Raw genomic sequence first — 12,929 nt, 5'->3', positions numbered from 1 at the left:
ACGACGGAGTATGGGAATCGGGTGGAGGAAAAAATTTAGCCATTGCTAAAAGAGAGATGGTTCATGGGAAATAGCCAACCGCTGTTGCTCAGTGAAGCGTATAGAAGACGGAGTAAAATCTACTACTTTATGAGGTAACAGCAAAGGTTTTTCATTGTCTCCAAATGTCGACGATAAGGCCCAAAAAAACACAATCGTTCGTCTAGCTCGATTTTATGATTTTATTTCCCCATTCTCAAGTCGTGCCTGCCGCCTATCATTTTTCTAGATTGTCTGGATAGACTCGGTGTGTACCGAGAATCCAACATGACATTTGAAAGAAAACTTCCAGACTTTCCTTGGGTATCCACAAGAACGATCTCAATATCGGTTCCATTATTTTGGGGGCAACGATGTATCGAGGATCCGGCTCATAAACCGTCAATGCGTTGACGATGGTATTTGGAACAGCACTTGATTTCGTTGCAAAATTGGTTATGGCTATGCCAATTTTCCCCCGTTGTACGAATTTTTTACCGTATGCCTGGCGTACTTCGTCTGACGACTGTTTATAGTTGTTTTCGTATTGATTTATGAGCGTTTTTGCGTTGGTTATCGATGTCCGGTACAGATATGGATTTATCGACACTACCGAAACGCCGAAGCGATACATTCCGATTCTCAAATTGTCGCTGAATCCGGCAGCGGCTGTCTTCGAAACCGCGTAGAAAATCGAATACGGCATCGGCAACAATCCTGCCAAACTTTCGACGTTCACGATGCGTCCTTTTGACTTACGAATTAACGGTAAGAACTGCCGTGTGACTTTGATCATTCCCATCAGATTGATATCGATAATTTTATTGCAATCCGATAAGTCCGGTCCGAAATCCAGCTCACCTGCGATGGCTATACCGGCATTATTGACCAAACCGAACAAACATTCTGAGCTCGACATGCACTTTTTGACCGTTTCGTATGCATTTTCGATATCTTTGTCTTTGGTCACGTCCATTCCAATTACAACCATTCTGTTCGGATCGGCAGCCTCTGATATAAGTTGTTTAGCACCATTGCCATTCGGATCCAAGCAAGTGGCAAAGACTTTGAAACCCAATTTGTTTAATTTAATGGATGCTTCCTGTCCGAATCCAGAATCACATCCTGAAACGAATAGAAAACCGTGTTTTAGCCAACAGATTTAGACTGTCTTGATAATAAAACAATACGGAACGTTAGCTTTTTCTAAGCAAATTTCTACGCAAAGCTTCTACGCAACGTAATTATCACTTGAAGAATGGGGTTGGACCGACATTTTGGAAATTCGTGGATCTGATTTGTGAATATTGAATGACATTCGACTCGAGGAAGTCTTTTTTCCTAACACATCAATATTCAACGACAAAAGTCAAATTCATTTTGTGATTATTACTCTGAAAACGGGTCCGGATCAATGTTTTATCAATGGAATTTATAGATCTGACATGCAGGAAGCTACCTGAATGAATTTGACATTTGTCGTTGAATATTGCTGTGTTAAGTAAAAAGACTTCCTCGAGCCGAATGTCTTTGAATATTCACAAATCGATCCACGAATTTCCATCACAAATTCCCATCATTACAAAATCAATAGAAATTGCATTCGTACATTCAAATGCATTCACATTCGTCGCCATTTTCTGACAGAGCATTATCGTCGGTTTTAGCGTTAGCGGTGGAAATTATGGTTGACGGTAAATCACCGTCGAAAAAGCTAACGTTCTCTAATATTTTTGGAACAAATAAAGACGAATCGACACAACGCTAAATTGTAGCCTAAATTTATGCAAAAAAATTATAACTTCGTACCCGCGTCGATTCTGGAAAAATTGGGACCATCGTTTTGTGTCAAGAAGATTTCAGTGAACTATTGCGCTTTCTAGTTACACTACCACAACAATTAATAATTTTTGCTCAAAGGCTACGTAAAACGATGGTATGGTCCCACCTTTCCCTGAAAGGACTCGGATTCGAAGTTATCTTTGAAAATGTATAATTTTTTCGCACAAATTTGGGCTACAATTTAGCGTTTTGTTGATTCGTCTTAATTTGATCAACGGATTAAAAATGTAATGGTAACCGGTAACCTTTCAAAACAAACATCGCAATATGACTGAAGCTCAAATGACAACCTTTCGGCATCAAGTTCATGTACATGCACTTTTTCTTGCGTATAAAGTCTTTAATATGAAGCAAAAATAAAGGTCCATACCAAGAGAAATATAAGTACTTTGAGCAGTGGATATAAGTGAAGGATATTATTTGCGATTTAAAACTTAGTGTGAATGTAGTAACGAATTGAATTTGGCTCAATTTCGATGAAATAATAAATTTAAAATCTGCTGCTCATTTATGGCTTTCTATAAAATGATAGTGGATATGGTAAGTGTATTAGAACCGGTTTTGGAAGTGCAGATCAAATATTACCTGCGCCGTACAAATATACCAAATCATTGATTGTCATAAAACATCTTGAAGTATTTTCTTGAATGGGAAATAAATATTTTAATTTTTATGTTTTGCGTAATAGAATTTCAGTTTAGCCCACCAAATGTTCGATAAAAAAAAGCAATACAATGTCAAGTGAGTGTGCTGTCATGTCGCAAAGTAATACGGACTGTGTGGTTTAAATAGAGACCCATACCACATTTTTATTGCATAAATACCACTTTAATGGGTGAAGCGAAGATTAGTTTAGGTTTGTCTCGAATATGACCAATGACCATTAAGAGATAGAAAAAAAAATTGTTGAACAATATGAAAAGGTCGAGTCGACGACGGAAGGCAACATGTGTGGTTTACAAAATTATTGTGTAAGGAAAAAGGCTTGGCGACACGATTTGACAAACTTCTGTTCATTGTTGAAATCTTGAAGCTTCAGATCACAGTTCTTGTTCCTGAGTCAGCAATCTGCATTAAATCTCGAGACAGTCAGTCTATTAACAGAAGGGCTGGACTTCACGATTTCACTATATGACCACTACCATAATTTGCATAAGAAACTTAGCGACAAATTTTAACAAAAGAATTCTTTTGTTGAAATTTATCGCTAAATGTCTTCTGCCGTTCTGCCAATGACGGCAGACCAGTCCAACGCTGAATAACTCATTACCAACAGATTTTTAGGACTTATCTGGTTGTATAGGTCTACGCAAAGCCATGTCAAGAATCGTCAAGAAAAACGTGCGGTTACTAAAAGCCGGATGAAGGGATTTCAAAACAAAGTCCCTTTGAATTGCCATGAGTGCGAAATCGTTAGAGCGAGTAAGATACAAACATTCCACGAATGGGACGTTTCAATTGACAAGGTAAGGACTGCGTTCCACCTTGACAGTGTAATTATTCATTTACATAGATCATCGAACACAACGCTACAGAAACACAACTTACTGTGGGTGTCTCTACTCTTTTACATATTTCAAAGCGTTGCTTAACACACGTCATTAAAGAAAATGTGCTGTCCACCACATGCACTATAAAATGCAAAATGCAAGTATTAACAGAGGAAACGTTGTTCGTTGTTTGTTTTTCAATGAAATCTTTTATCTTTTTACTGCAAAAACTTTCATTTAAATATAATCGCATTTACTGCAACATTTTCTTATTCGTATCACAATTATGAAGAGTTAAGTGGAATTAACATAACGATTAATATTTAGTCAGGGTGCTCGTGTAGAAAAATTAGTCCAAGGCCATTTATAAATGTCGAACGTATCCACAGAGTCTAACACATTCTTACTTAGAGAAAAGAAAACCGAGGGCTTATGACGGTTGAGGTTATGTCTATTCGTCTCTTTGACATAGGCTACTTACTTTCTTCTTGTGAAAGTTCGTCTTCATGGACCATCTTTAAAGCCGTTTGAAATGCCATCCACGTTAAGAACTGCCATCCACGTTAAAAATAATGTCATTTGAACGAAAGACTTGCGAACCGCCGCCAATTGTTCGTTCTTTTTTACACAGGACTTTAAATTTAGTACTCAAATGGCAGCTCTTTCTTGACATAAAAGTTTGGGTTACACAACGAAAATAATTTGAGGTTACGTTTGAAAGTACACCGTGAACTTGAAGATGATCTATAGACTGTTATGACGGGGAAGGTTGAAGTGTTTGGAAGGAGAAATTGAGTTTGAACAAAAAACTTGCGAGAGCTGTTAAATGACATAAACGAAAAGAAATTTTTTCCCAGTCATAACCGCGTCTATTAATGTTTTAATACTTTGACGCTCAAGTTGTCACTAATGAAGCTGTACCTAGTACCTAGTCATCTACTTTTATTGATTTTCTCCACTTTACAGTAAAACAACGGTCATGATTTTAGTATAACCGTCTCGCCTATAACCTTGTAAAATTGTTGTTAAGAGCAAAACGTGCAACATTCCAACAATTCTATTTGAAATCAAAAGTAATCACATAAAAGGATTAACTCAGAAGCACTTGAAACCAAGGTCACGCATACAGGGCCGGATCGGCTGTCAAAAGGCCTATTGGGAGATTTATGTAAAAAAAAACGTTTTTTATATTGTGTCGAAATATCGCGACTTCATCGCTCATTGCCGACACACTAACAAACTAACTTATGCTAAGAGGCTTTTTTTAGCGAACTCGATTTCAGAACTCGCCTGCGACTCGTGCTGGAAAGCTTTCGTTGGGTAAAACAGCTTCTTAGCATGCGTTAGGAAAAATACTATTTTCGCTAAAATTGACATAGTACTGGTACCAGTATTCGGCCACATATTGTTCTTTCATTGATAAAAGAGGTTTGTCAATGAAAGAACAATAGGTGGCCGTTCTTTGGTACATGTCCGAATACTAGCGCCCGTACTGGTACAAAACGTGAAAAAAAACACCAGGTCATGCTCATCAGTATGATCAGTCCGAGCCTGCACATATAATTATTGTGATCTTCCAAATGTTTTCAATACATTCTCTATGTTTGTATACTGCCTTTGTAATGTTATTGTATTGCGTAGTTAATGTGTATTTCGTCACAGTTGAAAGAAAGAAAAAAAACAAGGAACAGAGCTCGAGGTTTCATAAATAAACACTCGATACAAGACCTTAGACGACATATATGCTGCACACCCATTCACTTATGATTTGAACGACACAGAGGCGGTTACAACGTTTTCGAATTTTCGAATTATCGCCAAAAAACAAAACAATTTACCTGTGATCAACACGCATTTGTTGTCGCCTGTTACTCTCATGCACGAACATTTGTATATCAACTTAAGCGTCCAAAATGCAACAAAATAACTGGCAACGTATGCCTGAAGCGATGCCAGAACCTTAACAATTGTGCTAAGGTCCGTGTAAAAGTAAATGCACAAACAAAATTGGATGAAAATCACCTGATGCAGTATCACTTTCGCGAAATACATGATAGCTAATCGAATAGTTTACGGCAACTGATTGGAATAGAAAAGATTGGAAACGTTGAAACCGTTGACCAATTTCTGAATATAGTCATTTAACGTCTATTCCGCTAAAAAAAGGCATCTACCCACCGACACAGACTTATATAATTGCTGGATATACAGACAATAATCAACGGTTTGACATTAGGAATTAGAAAAAAAAAGTTTGAAGAGTCCACAATGTGATAAACACGTTTCTACACCAATACGTTTATCGCCGATCTTGCATAATGAATCAAACACAACCGTCCGCAAGACTGCGTATTATTATAACGTACGGTCTATGCCAGTTTTTAATCGGAACTGAGAAAAAGCGAATTAAAATTGAAGAAATGCAATTCCATTCTGCAATTATTTTCTGTGTAGTGCGGACTGGAGTGTAATACAGGTTCTACAACATTGGTGATTGTTAGCCTCGTAATTGGAGTGCAGTTGAATGTTATCGTTATTGAGCCGAGTAAAAGTATGATTCATGGCAGCTATATGAGTGCAAAGATCGGACAGAGAGAAAGAGTTCGGATCTAGAAAAGTTTTATTGACTTTTAACCGGCAGCAGAGCCTGGGGATCGTTTAAAAAGTATGTCACGCGTGCGAAAGAGATGCAAATAGTCGTCACGCGTAATGTACTTTACTCGGGCTGAAGCCCTCGGATACTTTTACTCATCTGAATACGAGATATCAAATTACTTCACTGGTATAGTAATGTACTATTATCACATACGCGCGGTGTTCGTATGTCAAAATTACTTAACTAGAAGAATAATTCAAAAATTACACTTCATGTCTATGTTGTTGTCTCGTTTTCGCTTATGTGAATTATAGAGTACACATTTGTCACTATCAGTCTCGGCAAGCCTCGACTTCTTCGTGACAAGTGTGTAATATATATTGGGAATGATCTCTTCAATAGCAATCTACACATGGCTATATTGTTGCCTACCTTTAGGCGCAAAATTATTACTGTTTTGATGATAATTTTTGACTCGAATTCTTTTTTGGAAAATGTGTTAAAATGTGTTAGCTATCAGCAAAAAATTGAAATGTCAATGGATATGTACCTAGGTCAGTGAAAACTCGATATTTCACGAAAATTGACACATACAATCGCTAAAACGAACTGGTGTGCATACGTTATTTCGCACCAGCTGGTCACATACAATTCCAAATGAGACCAGCTGGGGCAAAATAACGTATGCACACCAGTTTGATTTAGCGATTGTATTTTCAGTTTTCTCGGACCTATGTACAGTACATCTCCATTAGCATTTTAATGTTTTACTGATAGCTAACACATTTTAACACCAAACGATGGTCGTACTTTTTTAGAAAAGGATGTGAATCCAAAATGATTATTAAAACAATAATAATTTTGCGTACAAATGTAGGCTACAATTTACCCATCTGTAGATTGCTTTTATTCACTCTGAAATTTAAATTTTTTGAGTTGACCTTTTGTGACCTGAGCCAGGAAATCGAAGTCCTTAATTAACATAAATCCATCTGCTGACAGATTGCGTGCAACAACTTCTCTTATAAATGATTTGCAATGAACCCTTTGCAAATTTGAAGCCTATATTTAGGCGGATAAATATTCGTTTTTTGATGATTTCTCTGAACCTAAAACTTTTTTTTTTGAGAAGGTAAAACCATTAAAGCATGCAGAAATGTGTCACGTTTGAAGGAAAAATTGGTTTGTGTGGTTGGTTCAAAACTAAACAATTACATAAATTCACACAATATGCAAAGCTTTCTCCAGGTGGTATAAGTTATCACCCACAAACCAATTTTTCCTTAAAAATAAATTGACACATTTTTGTGTGCTTTAATGGTTTTACCTTTTCAAAAAAAGATTTTGGTTCAAAAAACCGAATATTTTCCGCCCAAATGTAGGCTACAAATTTACAAAGGGTACATCGCTCTTAATATCTAAGTTAATCATCAATTCTTTTTTCTCAACTCTATTCTACCTCATAGAGTACTCTGGACCAGTAATTAATTAATTAATTAATTACTAGATAAGGCGATATAGGGCCGATTTAAAAACTAATTACTGTTCCAGAGTCCTAATATCAGTTGTTGGCATTTGACTTAAATCCATCAAGTAAAAAATTAATTATTTTTCTGGTGTAACCGTTGCAGCGACATCTTCCAGTGGAATAGTGAACCGTACTATATCAGGTAGAATTGAGAAAAAAGAACTGATAAAGTCCTACCTCTCCAGGTAGGGTTCAGGTTCGATTCAAGTTTTGTGTTAATTGTGTTTGCTCGATTCAAGTTGTCTATAATAAGAAGTTTAACACGTTGGCGGTTATTGTTACTTGTCAACTCTAGGCACACAGGAAAGTGCTAAGGGAGTCGAGGAATACCTCCAAATAAATTTCTAAAATTCAAAAATTTGACTTTTGATTTTTAGAAATTTATTTGGAGGTATTCCTCGACTCCCTTAGCACTTTCCGGGGTCTTGAAACTTGGCATACCGACTAATGAGGAAAAGTTAGGAGGAACGAGCAAGGGAACGCGTATATAAACGTGGAAATATTTTTGTAACGCGTGAAAATATTTCTTGGACGAAATGACGTTATTTCGACACTAGGTAGGAAAATTATGTTAAATAGGATTTATTTCATAGACCCCTTCTTTGTTGCGCGTATCGAACAAGGTTATTCGTTCACGATAAGAAACTGACGATAATTTTGACCGCACTTTTCAGCACTAGTGTCGTAAATTACCTTGTTTTGGAACGAAACTACTCGATAAGCAAACAACGAAACAGCGTTTCGTAACTGAATTAGAAAACACATTTTCGCAACAAGTGACGAAAAGTAGGACTTTCCGTTGCCTTTATTGCGAAAAACGTTGTATACAACTCGTTGATAAATGCTTTTTTAGGCACACGATGCGTATTGTCACACTCGGCCTGCGGCATCGAGTGACAATCTACACATCTAGTGCCTAAAAAACATTTATCACTCGGTTGTATAAATAACTATTTCCCCACATATGAGGCACCTGAAATAATTTCGTTGCGGTGATCCAAATCATCAATCCAGATTTAATGCTATTGCTCATGGCAGTTGCGAGTATATTTTTAAAAATATTTTTTTACTTTAAATACATCACGTCATAACGTATCGCGAAGTAAAACCATTCACCTGTCGACCGTTCGATGTGTATCTTCCGAAATTGTGTTTAGTCGTTGTGAATAATTGATTTTTGGTTCTATTTAACTGTTGTGTAACAATCCTGCTTAGTTGATTGTTGGTCCCATTAATTAAGTTCACGTTGATATTTGGTGGTACTTTGATTTAAAAGGATTTAGTTAAATTAAAAAAAAAGGAAAAATGAGTCAATCGACTGTAAATAAAACTGTTGGAAGCGTAACTAAAATAAGCACAATGTCAAGGACAATTACATCATCTACATCTACTTCATCTACTCAACATCAACTACAGCAGAAGCAGCAGCAGCAGCAGCAGCAACAACAACAACAACAAACTAATCAAAAAGTGATGACTAAACAATCGAATAAGGCCGAAATGGAAAAAAAGGATCACACATCAGTGGTAAAACAACAAAACATAAACGAAATGTCCAATGCACCCAATGTACCTTATTCCATGTTTGTTTTGAAGAGAGGGAGGTTTTGTGTCCGAACCGAAGGCAAGGGCTTGATTCCCAAGTCTCAGAACAAAACAATCTGAAAGCGGTTTTCGGTTACGTAAGGTATTTTCTGCGACGCACAGTACGACTATATTATTAGCCACGTACGACATACTGAGGGTTACTAGGATTTAGTTCTACAAACGTTTGTCGAGAGAGTTTTTTGAGATCACGATATCCCGAAAATTGGTACAATCTGCTGTACTCGAAGCTGCACTCAGAAGCAGTGTCGGAAATGAAAAAGTAATGATGCAAATTTTCTCCAAATTTTCAAATATGTATGCGTGCACGATTGCAGTACAACATAGTGTTGTTTTTATTCACACCACGGCAGAGTAAAATAAACCAGGCAGGAGCGGTTCATTTTCGAAACGTCAAATAAGGGACCTAATACACGGGATGAAAATGAACTCAAATGAACACTGACATAAATTGAAAAATTTTATTCGCAAAACACAAAGGGCTACTAGATTATTCAGGTCCGTAGTCAAATCAGCGCTCCTGCCTGGTTAACTTTACTCTGTCGTGTTCACACCAATGGTATTGATGACTCATATCTTTACGAAAGAAATGCAAGGCCTTTTTTTGACTTGTATAAGCCTCCGAATATTTCTCATGTTCATGCAGAGCTGTGGTCTCGGTAATGTACGAATGGCACTGGTTGTGGATTTTCAAGCTGTAAGCGTCAATCTTCCTATTGTGTAGGCTATGCTACTTCAGAATGTTTTTAGATATTATTGACGGTCACATAAAACCTTGGTCTCTTCCTCCTTCCAGTATACTTATATAGCGACCACTATTCATTGTAAAATGTTTAAAAAAAAAAGAATTTTTTTGATTGGGGTGTAGCTATCGCGAGCTGAGGGCATTTGCGTACGTTGTAACAAGACGGTATATAAAATGGAAGAAGTGATAGCAGAACAGCAAATTTGGCACAAGAACTGTTTCAAGTGTAACGAATGCGATAAAACGTTAAAGTAATTTTTACAAACTTTTTAAACATTAACTTTACACTCAAATAATTCAAATTTACTTGTAGCCGACACAGCAAAGTCGATAGCTTCCAGATTCGTGAAGGGGTTGTGTATTGCAAGCTTCACTTTAAACAACTCTTCGGCGTGGCAGATGGTGAGTAACTAAAGAAATGTTCGACGTCCCACTGAAAAATATTGTAGATGAGGAACCTTATCTAGGGCCAAAGCGGAGACCGGAACTTGTAATCAGTGAAAATCAACCGTCTGAGCTACCAGACAACGTTATTCGTTCGTCGAAACAACATGATCTTGGACTGGAGAACATTGAAACTGCTGCAGTAAAACGACGTTTTCGATTGTTTGAAAAAATTGGCTCGGCTAAGGAAGAACGATCAGCAGACTATGATTGCGATGCGGATTCAATTCATTCGGAAGATTACGACGATGACGTAGACGTTGATTTAATCAGAGCGAAGCGGGCACAACGCGAACGCCCCTCGAATTTCGAAGCTATGAATGAAATAAAGAATAAATTCGAAGCCGGAATGGAACAGGGGCGTCAAGCCCGATATGAGGAACGAAAACAGGAAATACAAAATATTCGTTCGAAACTGTTTTCGGGAAAGCTAGCACGCACCACCGAAATGTATCAGAATGCATTGCAGGAAACCACGGCCAGTCAACGTAATAAAGGTTCCTCTCTTGCTCATGATTTGGATCACATAAAATCGTCGGCGAAAAAGGCGCAAAATGCTAAGCAACAATTTGAAACCGGTGAAGTGTATCGGTCAAATCCTGCCAATAACAATGAAACCGATGACGATGTTCCTAAAAATAAGCAGAACAAATCGAATGGTCAAATTTCTAATAAAGTCTCTGAGCGTATGCAAATGCTTGCAAAGCAACAGGTATGTCGTGGTTTGGCTGTGTGAAACGATTTGTCGCAGATCAGAAATTTTATATTAATGCCTATAAGCAACGCACTTCAAGCATGAGTGGTACTAAAACGTTACAGTGTAGCAAACAAATTTTTGCACTGTAAACAAATCGGGAAATTTCTTTCATTTGGCAGCTGTCACTCGAAGCCCTTTTGCTTGAAGTGCGTTGATACAACTTCAATATACTCGAGAATACTTAAGAATATTTACAGTGCCTCGACGGCTAGTGGGGATTACTCACTTTACTCAGTTTATTTCGTTCTGATAATAACCAACTAAGGCTTAATTTCCACTTACCAAAAAAGGGATCCGTATGAGAGACAAAATTGATTTTTTTTTCAATTTTTGGTTTGTTTATTTGACAGCTCTCTCACGGAGTACTTTTTGTTGAGTGGAAATCATACTTAATGCAGACAGTCGCTGCTGAAAGATTCACAATTTTTCCAATTTTAAATTGAAAAGAAAATTGCCATGAATCTTCCATTCTATTTGCCATTATCTGTTTTGAGGGGACGCAGCCAACTCAGTAACACAACCATCGTTCAATATTTGACGTCAATACCGCTCCTCATGTCACCTTAACGGGTTAAGAGGCTAAATGGACTAACTTTAGCTGTGCAAATATCAAGAGAAATTTGAATTAGATCTCCTAGGAGTAACCACGGACATAAAAATCGATAATTTGTACTTTTCACGTTTTAAGCACTTCTTTCGAAGCCCTCAGCATGTAAAATCCATTACATAACTCGGGATAAAAATGAAAAGTCTCGTTTTCGTGTGTTTATTGACCTCGGTTTCGCCTCGGATCAACAAAATTCACACGAAAACTCTACTTTTCATCCCTAGTCATGTAAAATACTATTTCGATCGAAATAGGCACAAGATAAAATTATTAAGAGCCATGCAAAAGTAAAAATGGCGGAGAAAGCAGACATTCAAAATCAATTTGAATTTTTCGAAAATTATAATCCAGAAGAGAACAGCAGAAACGAAACTAAAATTCCACCCAATGCTGCATTTGACGGAGGTAATAAATAACAAAATTTACAAAAACAAACCAAAATAGATCATCGCACTAAAAATAGACGCCTTAAAAATAGATCGTGTTGTGGAGAAGGCGAAGAGCAGCTATATCGATCAGATTCAGAAAAGTAAAACGATGCAATCACCTAAAAGCGATACAAACGGGAAAACCAAAAATCAATCAATTCGAGGCGAAATTAAATCACCAGAAAACGGCCGCTCTCATGACAACACACAATTTGAGACGAGTGGAATTTTGAGTAGAGAACCGGCTTATTTGGACTATGACTTAGAGCACGCGAGATTAGCTGCCCGCACGAAAGAACTTAAAGATTTATACGAGAGATGGAACTATGAAAACAATGTTTACGACACGAACGAATACAACGACTCGATACCAGAATACGATGAGATTGACGAATCGCAAACGGAAACTACTAAAACGTTAGTTTTTTTTCCCGATTCGGATATTCAAACCATTTCCGTTAACAAAATTTTGTTTCCAGAATTCGTGCGAAATTTGAAAATTTGCCCCATTCCGGTCGAATACAGAACGCAAAACATCCAACGACGAATCGTTTTGTGGTAAATTCAATTTTTAATTGATGACTGTGTCCTGTGCCTGTGTCCAACTTAATTCAATTTAATTTCCAGGACTGAGGTTAATGTTCGGCACACTGCGCAACAATAGGTGAACTGAATGTATGAATTACGAAATAAATAAACAATCACGATCACATTGTCTTTTGTCTAAAAAGAAATTGGGCTCAATAATTCCGAAATGTTTTTGGATATTCTCGAATCGGTCGACATTGACTTGTTACTTCCGAATTTGACTATCAAACTCGAAGCTTTTTTGCTCAGAAACTTAAGCTGCGAGCGCACTTACGCCGTTT

General features: G+C 37.3%; 2 protein-coding genes across 2 annotated transcripts; one reads left to right on the top strand and one right to left on the bottom strand.

Annotated features, from left to right (window-relative positions):
* Nucleotides 1-197: 197 nt before the first annotated feature.
* On the bottom strand, nt 198-5,748 carry LOC119084878 (retinol dehydrogenase 16-like). The gene is made up of 2 exons (XM_037195022.1): nt 5,189-5,748; nt 198-1,143 (listed from the first exon to the last, which is right to left on the bottom strand). Exons 1-2 carry the CDS (start codon nt 5,400-5,402, stop codon nt 257-259), a joined length of 1,101 nt encoding a protein of 366 aa, XP_037050917.1. The 5' UTR covers nt 5,403-5,748; the 3' UTR covers nt 198-256.
* Nucleotides 5,749-8,560: 2,812 nt separating this feature from the next.
* On the top strand, nt 8,561-12,770 carry LOC119084852 (LIM domain and actin-binding protein 1-like). Its single transcript, XM_037194984.1, has 8 exons — nt 8,561-9,001; nt 9,948-10,075; nt 10,138-10,226; nt 10,292-10,980; nt 11,887-12,037; nt 12,111-12,477; nt 12,540-12,618; nt 12,688-12,770. Exons 1-8 carry the CDS (start codon nt 8,780-8,782, stop codon nt 12,691-12,693), a joined length of 1,731 nt encoding a protein of 576 aa, XP_037050879.1. The 5' UTR covers nt 8,561-8,779; the 3' UTR covers nt 12,694-12,770.
* The last annotated feature ends 159 nt before the right edge of the window (nt 12,771-12,929 follow it).

This window comes from Bradysia coprophila, unplaced genomic scaffold (assembly GCF_014529535.1).
Source record: "Bradysia coprophila strain Holo2 unplaced genomic scaffold, BU_Bcop_v1 contig_94, whole genome shotgun sequence".
Taxonomy (NCBI): Eukaryota; Metazoa; Arthropoda; class Insecta; order Diptera; family Sciaridae; genus Bradysia; species Bradysia coprophila.
The sequence above is the reverse complement of the archived record's forward strand: the minus strand, read 5'-3'. Positions and strand labels throughout refer to the sequence as shown.